Genomic DNA, 16,569 nt, shown 5'->3' on the forward strand with positions numbered 1-16,569 from the left:
TATTACAAAGTGAACTCTCCGGTCTCTCAGAGTTTGTTATAATGGGATTCAACTGTATTTCTATTCATTTTAAAAAGTCCAGTGCAAATGAGTGCCAATTGAATCGTGTGATAAAGTCACCTCTAAGGAATTATATATAAAACTCTTATAAATTATAAAAGTCTTAAAAAGTAGAATCATGTCATAAAGGTTTAAAATTAATCAACAATACCATCAAAAAAGACATTAGTAGAGAAATGTCACAGCAGATTGACATTATAAAACAGCAACTTTATAATTAGATTTCATTATACAGTCTGATTTAAATTGTTTGCCCACTGGGGTTTGTCTTATGGGCAGTGCTTTGTTTTACCATAAAATCACAAGTAAGGTAACGATTTATGAAACCAACTGTTAAAAATGAAGCGGATGGATTTAATTTGAAGAGATTCTAATTTGTCTATGTTTGAGAGAGTATGGGGTCCCAGATTTCACAGGCATATGAGAGTACAGGAAGGATGTAGGTTTGGAAGCAGAGATGTCTCGTGTGATGGGACGAGTTTTGAGGTTTCAGCAAAGAAAAAGAGTTTTTGGAGACACTTATGAAAGACGTAATCAACATGAAGATTCCAAGAAGTTTATTGAATCAAAGTGTAAGCGGATTTCCTTGGCAACCATGTGCTCCAAAAGCTTGCAGCAAGTAGAGGTGATAGCGACTGGTCTGAAATTAAGGTGATTTGAAAGAGATCTTGATTTATATATGAATTAGGATAATCTTATTAATTTTCCAGTCAGAGGACAAGTTAGATGAGTTTAATGAGATGTTTTGAAGATAATGAAGAGATAATTAGAAATTTCATCTGTGCAAAATTTCAGAATATGATTTGGGATCTTCTTGGGGCCAGTGGAGTGGGATTTCAGTTTTTCAAAAGGTTCAGAATGCTTGCTTTAGTTAAGAAGACAGGATTAGAGTTGAATAATGAATCGAACAGGAGTACTGAGACGGAGTGGGGTTAGAGGAAAAAGCCTGATTAAATTCTGTGTTGATATGAAGGTGAGAAGTGTAAGGTCAATGTTATCAATTTTAAGAGAAGATGGACCAGCTGATTTAGGGTGAAAAAAATTTCAAAATTTTGAAAGGTTAGTTTTAAGGTATTGAGGTAAAGAGTTGGTAAAATAATTTGTTTTTTGGCAAAGGATGAGATCTTTAAGGTCACGTGTAGAGACTGAGATCTTATTTCTGAGAGAAAGGGAGTTATTGAATTTATATGGGAGTTATATTTAATATTGTATATGGCAGTCCCGTCCCCCCACTTCAGCAAATGGCTCCCAGATGGCAGTATTAGGGAGATTGAGATGATTTAGTGCTTGAATTAGATGAGAAGCACATGCCTGGATTGCAAGAGAATGAGTCTGATTCCCAGGGGAATTGGCGTGAATTAATTTTATCGCGCTCTGCTCACCAACCATTGTTGCCGAGGGATTACAGAAGGATTATCTGTTGCATTGGTACACCATTTTGTGTTTTTCTTTGTTCTGTGAGTTATATTTAGCCTATTTTTTTAATTTTTGGGTCATACTCTGCTGTGTTTTCGTTTTTTTTCTTGGATTTTTAGGTCTGCACATCATTGGATTTGCGAGATAAGGGTTTTTTATTGCTCTCAACTTTTTAAATTTTGTTGTGTATTTTCAATCGACTTAAACTTTTTTCTCATTCTTATTTCCTTTTCATTGTACTTTTGCCAGGTTTGTGACTGTTGTTTTTTTGCCAACAATTTCTTTGCTCACGTGCTCTTATAGGAGGGAATACCTGTATCTTTGTGTTTACCGCCACTTTATTATTTCCCCATATATTTATATTATTTTAATTTCCTTCTAACATTTCTCATTCATTTTTTAAGTGTTAGTATCCAGTTTTCTGTAATAGTGTTAGTATGCCTTGAGCTCGACTAGTGTTGTGTAGATCTTGGGCATAGTAGCTGATAGTTTCAAGTGTAAGGGGTGTTCGGATAGGGCAGGGTTGTAACTCGAGGTTGAAGCATTACGGGAGATAGTTAGGGTTTTAGAGGGCCCGGTTATAGCGGAGCCACCTCTCGTCAAGCCACCTGTCTATGAAAAAGCAATCTGCATGAACAACAACAGTTTAGAGTATGAATGGGTGGTCGTGGATGAGGTAGAGGGGGGATAGTCGTAGGGGGTTAATCATCGACGATTCTATGGTTAAGGAACTGGAGAACCTTGTGTGTAGGTATTTTCGGGGTTTTGAGCACTGTTGTCTTCCTGGGGGGAAGATTAGCAATGTTCATGACATTTTTCATCACCGAAAGCTGCCTTTGCAGGTAATCCTCTGGGTGGGAATGAATCAAGTAGGAGCGAATATTAGTGAGTGTCTGTCAGAGTACCAGGACTTACTATTATCCGCTTGGGAGGGAGTTATCAGATGTGGCAGTGATTCCAGTTTGCCAAGGGGTAGTAAGGGTATAAGAGTAGGATCCACCAATTCAGTTTAGGCCTAAAGGACATTTGCTCCTCACTTGGGGTCATGTTCTTGGAGCTTTTTACATTTACAAAGTGGGGTCTAGGAGGTTAACGATTGGTTTACATCAGGGTTTTTACTCCCAGACCACAAAAACAAGAATGCGTGTCAGTTAATGATAATAGTAACAGTACTGTTCGGGAATTACCCACCTCTGACTTGGATGCCTTCTTGATTGACACTAAATCACAGGGCAAATTAAAATGTGTGCTAATTAATGCCAGCAGCTTGGGTAATAAGAAAGATTTTGTAGAAACTATGATAGCTGTGGAGGGCCTGAATCTTATAGCCATTACAGAATCTTGGGCAAACGATGGGGATGAATCTTTCTTGCTTACATTGGTGTACACGAAGGGTTTTTTTTGGGGTTCTAACCCTCCTTGAGTCAAGATTATAGTGTTATTTTGCAGGAAACACCCCAGAAGGGGGAAAAAAAATCTGAAACCCCCCTCGAGAAAATTCTGTGTTTGCCTATGCTTGTACATCTCAGGATATGATACTTTTTTAAGAAATAGATCTGATAGGAAAGGAGGGGGAGTCTTCATATTCATGAAATCATGTTTGAAGCTTGAAAACAAAAGGCATCATAAACTTAATGTAGGGGTTGGTTATAATCCGCCGAATAGGGGATCCAAACTATATCGCCAAACTTCATGATGAAATTTCCTACATGTGCAAGCATAAGAGTTTATGCTTATCATATTAGAGGATTTCAATTACCCGGGTATCGATTGGGAGAAGTTTTCAACTAGAGATCAATATTAAAGAGACTTTCTTAAGCTGGTGCTTGATAATGTTTTGTACCAGCATGTATCAGAAGCCTCGAGAGGTACTGCTATTATGGATTTAGTTCTCACTAGTTCCGGGGATCTTGTTGAACATGTTTCGGTGGGGGACGAGTTTTCTTTAAGTGATCATCATTTCATTAGTATTTTCTGTAACTTTTCTTTGAGTAAGATTGATAACAAATGACCCGTTCCTTGTTTTCAGAGAACTAACTTTGATGTTTTGGGAGAAAAATTAGCAGAGGTTTTCAAAGACCAGTTGGAATCGGTCTTAGTGATAAGTCAGTGGGAAGAATTTAGTGCAAAGCTGTCCTTTGTTTTGCACGATGTCATACCCGTTGTATGAAATTTTTTTTTTTTGAATATGTTCACATTGGATGAATGCAGTGTTGGATGATTGAAGTGCTCAAAATTTTTAACAGGATGGATAGGATGGACCATGAATTATTGTTACACCGTCAATTGACTGCTTTTACAAAGGGACACCAGTATTGATTGATAAGGGACAATTCTAGGTTATGGTGTCGCAGGGAGTTTTTCTCTAATAAGGTTGTTAATAAATGGAATAGCTTATCCTCGGAGGTAGTAAATTCTAACACAATGGACACATTTAAAAAGAAATACGATAAGAATGTTGGGGTAAATCGAGAAGCTATCCATACTTAGAATGAGACAATCGTAAGTATTCTTTATGGGCATTGTATAATATTTCATCACGTATATATACTGTTTCTAGTTTTTGTAATTGCCTTTTTTTTAGAGTTGCTGTAATTTTGAAGTATATGACATCCATATTTATTATGGGCAACTTTTTTTCAGCCACCTCATTGGGAGTTTTGCCTGTTGTGATGTTGTATTTGTATTTGCATTTAAGTTTGGAGACATTTCGGCAAATTTTCCTTTTTAAATGGATAATATCGTGATTGATCCAGGGGTTAAAGATACATTTTGAAGAGGTATTTTTGATGCAAACAGAGGCTTTGCATTTTTTGATAACAGCTTTGAATTTACTCCAAAGAATATAAACATCATTTGAGGAAGATGATGAAGCAAAATCAGTTAAATGGGTGCATGGGATATTTTGCAAAAGGGGAAAGTCTGCCTTGTTAAATTTGGGTTTTGCAGCATGTTTAAGGGAAGGGAGAGTGATGGAGGGAAAAATTTACAAAAGGCATTTTGTATGAAAAACTTCTTTTTTTTCATTAGACATATTTTAAGGAATAAATCATGTACTGTACTACTGTAAAACTAATTTTCTTATTGTTTGTCCAGTTTCCTCTTCTGGCTATCAGATGCCGATTTTCAACTGCTACCATAATTTCTAAAAATCTTCTCTTATTACCCATTCTTCTGGCATTTGTTAGAATGTATTTAAGTTTATCCTTTAGAGGTTTTGTTGATTGAAAAGCTATCCAATTCAACAGATTTCCTTGATTGCATGGACATGCTCTTAGAAAATTATTTAAGAAAAGAGGCCCTCTCACACCATAACATTGCCCAGATTTTTTACCAGTAAAAAAGAAAGTTAAGGCAACAGTAAAAACTTTGAATAAACTTCTTTTATTGAGGTGTTCTTTTATCTAATTCATCTTATTTGCATGATTTAAATAAATAAATATATTATAAATAATATTTAGATTATTATCATCAAACCAAATTTCTTATTTATACATTGTGGTAGAACATTAGTATCTTACATATTCACTATGTTTTACAGAAAAAAGATGAGTTTTTGAAACCTCTAGTTGATTCAAGAGCCAAAGAAGGAAAAGATAAAAAGCTTCGTTTAGAAGCAGTTTTTTCAAAAATGAATGTGAAAGCAAAATGGTTCAAAGGAAAAGAAGAACTCTTTTTAGGAAAGAAATATCACATGCAGAGTGAAGGGGATCTTCATGTATTAGTCATAAATCATCCTATCGTTGAAGACAGTGGAAGGTACAAAGTCCAGTGCTTGGATGTTGGCAGCTCTTGCATTGTTGAAGTAGATGGTAATATATACTGACTTTATTAATTAAATTATTTTATTCATTAATTATGAGTGATTTTCAAATATTTAATGAGTAGTTTGTGTAATTTATTTGATTGATTTCAAAGCATTAATAAGGTTTTTCTTGTATAAATATGATTAGCTACATATTCACAAAAGATTACTTTTAAAAAACTGTATGCAATTAAAATTGAGACAACTTTTCCTATTTTATATGAGTAGCAATCTAAGGTCTTTAAATTGATAATCCTTCATTTCCAAACATTTGAATCAAAAATGAACTCTTCATTTTCATTAAATTATTTTGCTACTTTTTCCACTATAGTTATACTTTTCTATAATCTGATCAGCAGTTGGAAGTTTTTGGATCTTTTCAGGAAGTTTTTTTTTCTATGGATACACATCTATATTAGAATTTTTTACAGGATCAAAATTCTAAAATATGTTAAGAAATTATAAATGCCCCTATTTTTTAAAATTTACTTGAAAACTGTTGGTGTTGTGCAAGTGAAATAAATTTCATTGAAAAAGTTTGGCATGTGTAAAATTGGAAAAAAACTATAATCTATGATGTATTCATTTAAGGGTCCCATTAAGTGAAACTGCAAAACAATTATAAATATTGTCATCTTAAAAAAAAACAAGTTTACTTTTTTAAACAGATGAAGCAACTTCTTTCTGTAAAGCAAAGTGCCAGTAAAATAAGAAAAATTAGTATGACATTACAGCTTGTGTGATTATGGGGCAATTCTTCCTTGTATCAATGAGATTGCCTCAAAGAGAATAACTTAATCACCAACCATTATTATCAGCGAAAAACATTATAACATGGTCAAGCAAATAAAGAACAATTGTATCTTCGGATAAAAGCAATTTAATTTGAATGGCTGTAATGGCAACAGGTGTTACTGGTATGATTTACGCCACAAACTCAATGAATTTTTCAACAGACAAATTGGTGGTGGTGGAGTTGTGGTACCTGTATGTTTTGGGTATGATGGAAAATCTGATATTGCTGATTAGTGTATAACTTCTGCTAATATCAGTCAATGCTATATGCTCATCTAATACCATTTAGACAATCATTAGATTTCAAAAATTGCACTTACCAACAAAATAATGCCACATCATTCTTCCAAATCAACACCCTACACAGCAGTGCGTTTTGCAAAAAAAACATGGTCAAAAATCTTGACTTGCCTTCAAAAAATTGGATATTATCGAAAATTGTTTGGAAAAAGAAATAATATGGAGTTTTGTGTTATTGAAGACGTGTTGTGGTAATCTCAAATTTTTTTATTTACTGTTTCCTTATGCTAAATATGAATGGATCAGAAAAAAAATTGTTATTTTATGCAGTACATTGTGAAATTTTTAAAAATTTATTTAAGTTTTTGAGGTATTTGCTGCATCCTTAATGAATCAGTGTGTTTCTTTATTTTTGTTTCCTTATTACTCTCAGCAAATTTTAATATGGTTTCACTACTGATTCTTTGTTTGTACTAGACACAGAAAATGAGAACGTTTGGTAAGGCTAGTCAAAATATGCCATTTATCCTTTTTTGGGTTTTCTATGCAACTCTCAAATTTTTCTTATTTTTAGCATTTAAAACATGATCCTCTGTTAATTTTTCAAGGGAATATCTAAAAAAAAATTGTTGCATCGCTGTTTAAAATTTGAGCTGTGATTCTTTATAACAGGGATGTCAGACTCAAAGCAATCAAAAATTAATTATAACATTTAAAAAACTGTTCAATTGAAATCAAAGAGAAGTGGAAAAAGAGTTGTAAGTAAACTATATAAAAATAATGCTACCTACATACCAAAAATAATTGAGAATATCCTATTCTAAATGGCTTTTGAGAAAATTTATTTGCATATAAACTTGCCAAAGCATGGGAAAAATATACATTATTAGCTGAAGAAAGTCACTTGAGCTACGTCCATGAACATACGAAATTTTGTTGAACGCTGTCGGGATTGATAAAAACCCGGTTTTTTTACGGTTTATGATACTGGAGCATGAGGAAAGCAAGTTATGCTGTAGCCTACATAAATATAATAGACCTAGCAATATATGGTAATTATTTATGTAATCAGTGGCGGCTCATTACAGAAAATTCTGGTGGGGGGGGGGGCAAAACCGTTTTGCATCTTATTATGATAGATGGGTTTTTTCAAGGGTTTTTCTGTAATCCATATAATCTATATAGCATTGAATATGCTACCATTAAAGTATGAAATCCGTTATTATATAGAATACCTAGTTATTTCTTGGAATAACTGATCAAATCAGTTAAAACATGAAACTCATTTGTATTCTATATTTTAACTAGTTTTTTCATAGAATAATGATCTACACTCCTTTAAAGTGCAAAAAGAAACACATTTACTTTTAGCTTTAGTGGCGGGTGAAAGGTAAACATGGTTTCTTTTACCTTTCACCCCTAGTGAATTTGGTCTATTTCAGGCTTTGACCGCAAAATAAATAACATTTTGTATGCTGTATAATTCAGTCAAATTATTTATTTTACACTTTAGCTACCTATGATTAGTTATTTTATAGTATAACTAGTTTAAAGAGTGGAATTATTTTTCTATTGCATATTTTAACTTTCTTGATAAGTTATTTCATGAAATAACTAATTATTCTACAAAATAACTGAAGTATACACTTTAATGCTAGCAAATCTAATTTGCTAAATTAATAAAATCTAAAATTGAATCTAAATTAATGAATCTATGTATTTACATAGATTTATTAATTTATTTCTCTCTCATTAGAGCAGGCCATTTTATAAGAAATTCAAACTGATGGGCCACTTCGAAGAAAGGGCATTCAACAGTGTGGCGGAAGTCATAGGTACTGGAACCTGGGGGCTAAGGCTATTGAGCCCCCCCCCCCCCAATAAATTTTGTCAGGGGGCTGAGCCCTCCAAAAGTTCATGAATATACAATGGAACGTACCATTCTGCTTCCTGCGTACAGGCTTGTGTCCCGTATATATGGGATGAATGGCAATTTTCAGCCCCCTCAATGTTTTTTTCATGTCGGTGCTTCTGGCGCGAGTCACAATCATTGACAGAAAAACAATAGGTCATACACACAAGTGGACATTTTTTTCTTCTCTTTACTGGTGGACCAAAAATTCCACCATTTAATATATTAAAAAAAGGCTTCAAAAATAATAGGACAATGCAATATCATCATTAGAATGCATGGTGTTTTTGAAGAAGTGCAGTTTTGAGGTGTAAATTTTTTGTGTTTTTTCATGGGGGGGGGGGGTTTCAAGTTTTTTCACCTGGGTTTTTCCGGGTTGGCCAAAATCAGACCAATCCTGAGCACTATTGAAAAGCAATGTATATTTGAGGATATTACTTCCAACTGGTCATGCAAATTGTCAACCAGGGATTCCATTGACGCACTATAACGCATCAAATACCTGGAATTTTGGAAAAGGATGCATAAAAATTTTGTTCACACGTTCTTTCTTGGTTCTAACAAAAAAAAATTGGAAAGAGAAACCTCCCCAACTTTTTCTCCTTTCTTTTTTTTTATATTTTTACTGTGTATCATGTTCACGCGACCTTGAAAAAGTAGTTTTACTACTTTGTACACTGTACTGTATTGATATACATGCGGGTTGTTGACAAATAAAATGAGGGATATCTAGTTGCTTCCCTGAATGAGGAGCCGTATAATTGTCAAATTTTGGAGTTTTTATTCCCCAGCGGATTTTCTCCCTTCCGGTTACATACCGGAGATTACGGTTCTTTCATGGCAATCTCCCGGCACCCAAAGATAGCGTCTATATGGCGCAAATTCACGTTGTTCCTACAATATTGTGAATGCACAATTTTTTTTTAAATCATAAAAGATTGGAATGGCCGTTCAAATTGTACTTTCCCGAGATCATGGAAAAAAAACGAATCTGTAAATACTCGAACTTGAATATCCACAGTTTTGTCATCTAGCTGCTATCTGGTAGTCACCGTTTCGCATCGCGGAAATCATGGATGTGCACGCAGAATCGGCTTTTGGAGGGGCATATGGATCTAATTCTTCACAGAAACTTTGGGTCACTAACACTCGAAAACAATTTTAAATTTACAGATAGTATAAAAGAAATTATTTTATTCCAATATTTTAACTCTCTACAAAAATATTTTTAATTTTTGATCTTCGGGGGAAAGAGGTCCCTTACAACTCCCCCCCCCCTCCCCCACACACACACAAATTTTGCTTTTGGTGAAAATCTAAGTTTGGAACTCGCGATTGCGCAATGGTAATCGGCTAAAAATGTGATTTTCTATTAGGTTTTCAAATTTGGAGTTGGCTATTCCTTTGAAAAACTTCTGGTTGTCACAGTGATCACACAGACCTACAACACAAATATGTGTACATTAAACTTCAAATGCATGCATTACCAGTTTGGAGGATAGATGCAGGGCCGCAACTGGGAGGGGGGAATTACAGGTGGGTCTAGTGTCTTGGGCTCTGGACTAGAGGGGGGCACCAAATTCCCCCTTTTTATAACTGCTTCTTCTACATTACATGGGTGTGCCAAAATGGGTGTGTACTTGTCCCGTTTGAGAAAGTATCTAGTTGCGGCTTCAGATAGATGGCACCACCTACTGAGCACAAAACACGCCAAATGCTGGGCACACACACATAAGCACACTGTTAAGTTTCTCCAACACAAATCTGACATAGCTCCCATATTCAAGTGTGAAAATATGTGGCAGCTAAATGGCGACAAATCAGAGTGGCTGATCATGGGGAGAGAAAATAAAATCATTTTACCAGGAAAACCAAAGTATCTTAGGCAGAGATAGACTTGGAAGTCTGGGGGGCACGATGATGATGATATCAATTCATATATACATATATACGTTAGATGTGTCCACTCCACTTTTGACACTGGGGAAGGGGGTATTTCCGCCCATGCAAAGTATGAATAGGGAATCAGAAGATAAGTGTCTGAGAGAGAATTGAATTTGCTTTAAATTTGATCAGAATATATTGAAAGTGCTAAGATTTTTTTAACGAAATGTAAGATCAATCAGAAGGGAATTTATAGATTGATTTATTAGTAAATAAAAAACGTGTGCCTCCAACTGTTAATTAAAGTGTATCCTGCTTATAACGTTTTCCAAAAACCGTCATGAAAAATGTAAATAAGAACACACTTTGGACTAGAGGGGAATCAGGAAATCTTAATGAGAATTACTTATTAGGACCATGAAAATAAGTTGCACTAAGTGGAAAAATGTTCTAAATTGGGGAAATGTTATAAGCAGGATCAACAGTATATTTGTTTTAGATATATTACATGAGTGGAATTCCATACATTAAATTCTCAGTGCTAATGAATAAGCTTCTTTGCGAGCTTTTCCTACTAGTAGACAATGAAAGTAAATGAACCTTTGGGTAGAAATGAATTATACTTGATTCACAGATATCTTCTTCCCCTACCCAGAGCATGACCCACTGCTCAGTCTCAACAAAGAAATATAAGCAGATGATCAAAGACCTGGGGCATGCTGGAAGAAAATTCATAGAAATATCAGTGAATTATGGGGTGGGGAGGAGCATAATTTTTTTCAAGATATATTTTTTTGAGAGGGACCCACTTTTACTCAAAAGGGACCCAGATTTTTCAAATAACCTGGGTCCTGGGACCCAGGTAAATTAGAGCACAGCAGCATCTCTGGTCAACTATTGCTGTTATTCTTCCAACCCCAATGTGTCTCGATATAAAAATATCATGAAATGCTTGCACATATTTGCCACTTTGCCGCCTGGCAGTCCAGTGGTTAGGGAGCTAGCTCCTGACTGTGCAGGTTTGGTTTCCTGTCAGCCATTCTGCTCAATGCTAAAATGTACAATGAGAATGACACAAATAGGGAATAACTCTAGTCCAGTCGATGAGTCATGGTGTCACGTGACCGCATCTGAAGTTACACCATCCTTATGCCTTGTCTTTCAGTTGTAAAAAGAGTGTCGTTATGATGGTTGAGTGGTCATAGTGACGGACTCGCACCGCGAGGATCCTGTTCGAACCCCACCATTGCCGCAGTGGTGGTTGGTTGGAGTTGGTTTCCTGTGGTTCCCAACCTTGAGGTGCAAATGCGAGCCAATATCCCCATTGAAAGGTCTCGCCACAGTGAGCAGCAGGCCTACAACAGTACAATTATTCAATCATTACACTTCACTCATAGTTGGAAAAAACTGGTGGCAGATGGCAGCACTACACATAACAAGCATTACATAGAAACAAACTTCACATCAGGTTTCACACTACACGTGCAAACACATTCCAACATGTACCAATTCATTAGAGGTTCCACAGAGGAATATGGACCAGGTACATGTATGTTTAGTAGCAGTCATGGAGGAAAGAATAACAGGAGGTGACGCGACCAGCGCCTCTGTTGAAAAAGCATGGGGAATCTGGGTTGCCAGATGAAGCCAGTGATCGCTCTATTAAAGGGACCAAGTAAGCCCAAACAAACCGTGGCTTCCCATGCTTTCCTATGAGAAACATCCCCGTTTTTAAAAATCATTTAAAAATTTACTATTCACCTTAGGAACTCGATTTTTTTTTCTCAAATTCTTTGGATATATTTATGCAATTGAACGAGAGCTTTTGCAATTTTAGTTGTTATTTGTTTTCGAATATTAAGTTCAACAACATGGAACCTTTTGCAAAAATAACCAAAATTTACCCATATCTTGTGCCACAAAATTTCTTCTCGGCATTTTAATTTTAAAAATATTATGCCAAAACATGTAATACCTCAGTGCTGAGAGAAATACAATGTTTAAAGACACTTGAACAAGTGGTGTTTGAAAAAAAATCTGCCTTTTTTTGCGAAAAACATTATATATGCAAAACATTAGCATATATAACGCTTTTCAGCTGTTTATATTAAAATATTATAGAAATATTTCTCCATTCCAGGCAAAAACTCGACGAACACAGACGCAATTTTAGATTTCAATTTAGAATTCAATTCGAAACTTTTTTGTCAAATTTTCGTACACATACCACTTTAAAAGCAAAGTAATTGGTACAAAATGAAGAGAAAAAAAAAACAGCCCAGATTATTTTTCTAAATACTATAGGCCAGAGAGATGACTTATCGCGGCTCGTAAAAAAAGTTTTTTATTTTTTAATATTTTTTTCTCAATACATCTACATAGCGGAAAGTTCGGATGGGCGGCATATATTTCCAGTAATACGTATTCAAGAATATGAGAGTGGAATGGAAGAAGGGTGGCGAAATTTGTACAGCCTACAGGCAGCAAAACCATAAATACACAGTGGCGGAGGACGCTCAAGCACTTCCAGTACTTTGAGGCCATAGGCGGAGATTGACTTGGAAGTCTGGGGGGGGGGGGGTAAGGCCATTATTGCTGTCGGGGGGCACGATGATGATGATGTCAGCTCATATAGACATATATACATTAGATCAGTCGACTCCACCTTTGCCCCCCCCCCTATCTCCGCCCATGTTTGAGGCACGGGGGCGGCAAAATGCTGTTTACCCCGGGTGCCAAAAATCCTAGCTACGGCCCTGTCAGAAGGTGCTCGAGCACCTCAGAACTGATGCAGAAATCAGTTCTGAAAAAAAAATTCCTCATGTAAAGCTTAAGACGAGCGCCCACGGGCCTGAAACACTTTCGAAATGTCCCGGATCTATCATAATGATGAACGAAACAAAAAGGCAAGATAAACAGTTAAAAGAAAAAAATTATGAAATTGCATTTTATTGCAGCTTCATATTATTTTAATTACTCATATTACCATAGACATTAATGTGATGCATCAAATTTTTAAAATAAATTGAAGGCACTGAACTAAAAACTTATGACGAGTCGAGAGTGAAAAGTGATCTTCCCCTTTTTCAAAAATAAATTTAAAATATAACAACCCCTTATATAAGGATAAAGTTTTATATTTCCCCTTTATTAGATCATGTAGATTACCTGAACACGCATTAAAACGGTCATGGTGCTTAAATTTATTTAGTTATTAATATTTTAAAAGAATTCAATCCGGCAAAACACATGTTAAGTATAGGGAAAAGAGCGGTTTGTTTGGGCTTACTCGTCAGCCCATAGGGTTGCCACAACGGCTTCAATTTTCGTTCCTGATGTCACCTCCTGTTATTCTTTCCTCCATGAGTAGCAGCAGTAGTAGTAGTAGTTGTAAAAAGAGCAACATATTTCAACTAACACCCCCCAATGCATGCGATGCTTTTTCCTGGCATTGCCTGTAACTGGCTATTAATCTTTGAATGACGATCTCTCCAGTCTGGCTCTTATGTGGGCATGTGGGGCTGTGGTCTCAATGCATTTACATGGGACTTTACCTTTGAGAACGGTCAGTAGTGGCATGTGCCAGAACCTACAGGCTGAGGCTATTTCAGCCTTCCAATAAATTTTGTGTTGGGGCTGAGCTGAGCCTCCCCTTAATAATTAATGAATATATGATGCCATGCACCATTCCCTCTCTGACATGAAGGCTTGACAACTTTCAGCACCCCCCCCCCCCAATGTTTTCTTCATTTTGGTGTTTCTTATGAGTGTGGTTCTGTAAAAGAATAAAGAAGTCCAGTTCTATGAAATAGAAATGTTTCTTTTCATTGCCACAATCCAATTACCACATAACCAATAGAAAAAAACACACACACACACCAACAACAACAGTCTGAATAGGGAACAGCCAAACATGAAATTAAAATTTTCATAGCCTGGTTAATCTGCGACTGGATAATCCCGGTTCTACTGTATTTTGGTCAAATCTCCCATTTTTTCAGAGTTTGGAACTAAAAAGACAAAAATAATAATATTAAAAAAAACATCAGAGACATGGTTTTCAGTTTGACAGCTCTAATCGATATTCTGTCATTTTTAAAAGAAATTTTCATTGATTCAGATCTATACTGCATTTGTTTAGGTAAGCCTCAGCTATGGTATGTCGCTGGGGTTAGCGGAGTAGGAGTAGAAGCTAATTTAATTTTTTTCATAAACTAAACATACCAAAGCATGTTGGGAAATGAATTTCAATATGACACATCAGGACACTTTTTTCTCTCAGCACTCACAAAAATCCACTTTAAAAAAATGACTTGGTGAAACAATTATTTATTTTTTAATAAAGATATCAAAAATGAAATTCAAAATATATTTCTAAATTGTTTACACACTTAAAGGAAAAAAATTAATTGCCTGAAACTCCCTGGAGACCTACAAAATTTATGAGTGAGAGCCGTCTCCTAAGAGGTTTTGATTGATGCACAATATATTGCTAGCTGATTCACCATATTAGAGCTCCTTCTGGCAAAAACTAAGAGGTGATGACTGAAAAAAAACCATATGTCCAGAAGCTGGGGTTCATTCACTCTTCCTCTGTGAAAAAAAATCATGCTTTTTTTTGTTTATGGCTATGATTTTTGCAAAACGCACAACTGTGTGGTAGTTTGAATGAGAAAAAATAGCTGTTCTGGATTGGTCATCTAAAAGTCCTGACTTAAGCTCTGAAAACGTGGGGACACAACTCATAAGATTGATTTGAAAGAATAATAAGCAATATTCTTATGCAAGAGAACTGCAGATATTGATATACTATTGCTGGAATGAAGCCAACATTTGGTACCTATAAAAACTGATTAATGCAATGCCAAAGAAGATTTATTGCCCCATCAAGTCTAATGCAGGAAAAATAAAACACTGAATTTGGGTTGTAGAAATTATATTTTGTACAAACATAGTGTATTCATAATTTATTTACGCACTAAAATCATCATTGTCATCACTAGAATAATAATTGAAAGTAATTATAATGTTCATTTCAATATATTTTGACATGTAGATGCTAATTTTTATAGAACCTGATCCTGTCTACAAGTTCACAAAAAAATTACCTGAGACTACAGATGCTTACACTACAAAGGATGCTGTTCTTGAATGTGCAGTGAATGATTATAAAGCAGTTGTAAATTGGTACAAAGATGAAAAAAAAATTGAGGTATTTTTCATCTCTTTCAAGAATTTAAAGTTTTATTTTATAGTTAAGATGATTTATATTTCTTTGAAGATCGTGATGGTGTGCTAATTTTATGCTACTTTGTTATGTGCCTTCATTTTTTTCATAGTTTCTAGACAGTAAAAATATTTGAAAGATTTCAACAGATTTAAAAAAATTTAAAAGATATTACTCAGAAATCACCAATGAATAAGGCAAATAATATTTTCTGCATGTATACAGAAAATGTAAAACTCCTAGGGGCATTTATTGCATTCCATGTGGTAATCCCCCTCTTGGTTATACAGGACAGAAAATGAGGTGCATAAAAACAAGACTAAATGAGCACGCTCACTGTGTTAAGAATCAAGAATGCGAAAAATGGACCATCATCACTCACTGCTGGCAAGAGGGCAAGAGGGCTGTAGATTCAAATTTCAGGAAGTGAGAGTTTTTCACAAAGTAAAGTCCAAGGCTGGTTTAGACTTCTGCGAAAAGGCACATATGTTCAGCCCTTCAAAAATGTATTAGTAAATGATAACAAATCAACACCACTGTTTGCAACACCATGGCTTTACGAGTGAGAATTCTAAAAAAATGCAAATACACCAATCGGGTAGCTCCATTTCACAATCGTCCAATAAGGAAGCTGCATTAGTCTTACACATCTGAGAGCCTATCAACGTCATTCTGACCATGGCGTTTTAAATGAACAGGCATACTTTTTTTCCGCTGAGCAACCAAGAGTTAAGATTTGGTATCCAACCCAAGTGAGATCCTCTGTCAGCACGATTAGTGGTTATATATATTTCTGCTGAAGATGTCACCCACTTTGGGTTGCAATGCATTAAGGTGTTTCATATTTTTTGCATACGTGAAACCTTGATATAAATGATGCAGAACAATGAAAAATATTGTTGGAGAAGGGTTATTGTTATAGGGAGAGGAAGAATTTAACATTAGAGTATAGGCATTTCCAAACAAGACTTGAAGAATTACCGTTATATTGAGTATCATTGTAGCGAGGTTTCACTGTATTTACTTTATTCATTGGAGATTTGAGTATTATCAGGGAAAGTTTATCCCCTTTTCCATACCAACAGATTTTGTTGCCAGTAAGAATGACTTGAGAAGTTCATTTAAATAACTATGAACATGTTTAAAATTATGTAGTAGAAGTGCATACATTAAAAAAAACAATAATTTAGCTTTTGTTTATTTTTCTGCTAAAGTGTAAATATGTTTCAC

At 35.3% G+C, this 16,569-nt stretch overlaps 1 protein-coding gene across 4 annotated transcripts in view; it reads left to right on the forward strand.

The window, feature by feature from the left end:
* The window catches only part of LOC149065606 (twitchin-like), an 834,903-nt gene that overhangs the window by 203,599 nt on the left and 614,735 nt on the right, over nt 1–16,569 (forward strand). For all 4 annotated transcript variants that reach the window (XM_089253452.1, XM_089253454.1, XM_089253453.1 and 1 more), the window contains 2 exons: nt 5,018–5,288; nt 15,185–15,324. In XM_089253452.1, coding sequence (XP_089109578.1) covers nt 5,018–5,288; nt 15,185–15,324 — 411 coding nt within the window. The remainder of the gene's footprint in view (nt 1–5,017; nt 5,289–15,184; nt 15,325–16,569) is intronic.

The sequence above is a fragment of the Pholcus phalangioides genome, unplaced genomic scaffold (assembly GCF_987345545.1).
Source record: "Pholcus phalangioides strain wild (caught in Gottingen) unplaced genomic scaffold, Ppha-v1.0 ptg000039l_1, whole genome shotgun sequence".
Taxonomy (NCBI): Eukaryota; Metazoa; Arthropoda; class Arachnida; order Araneae; family Pholcidae; genus Pholcus; species Pholcus phalangioides.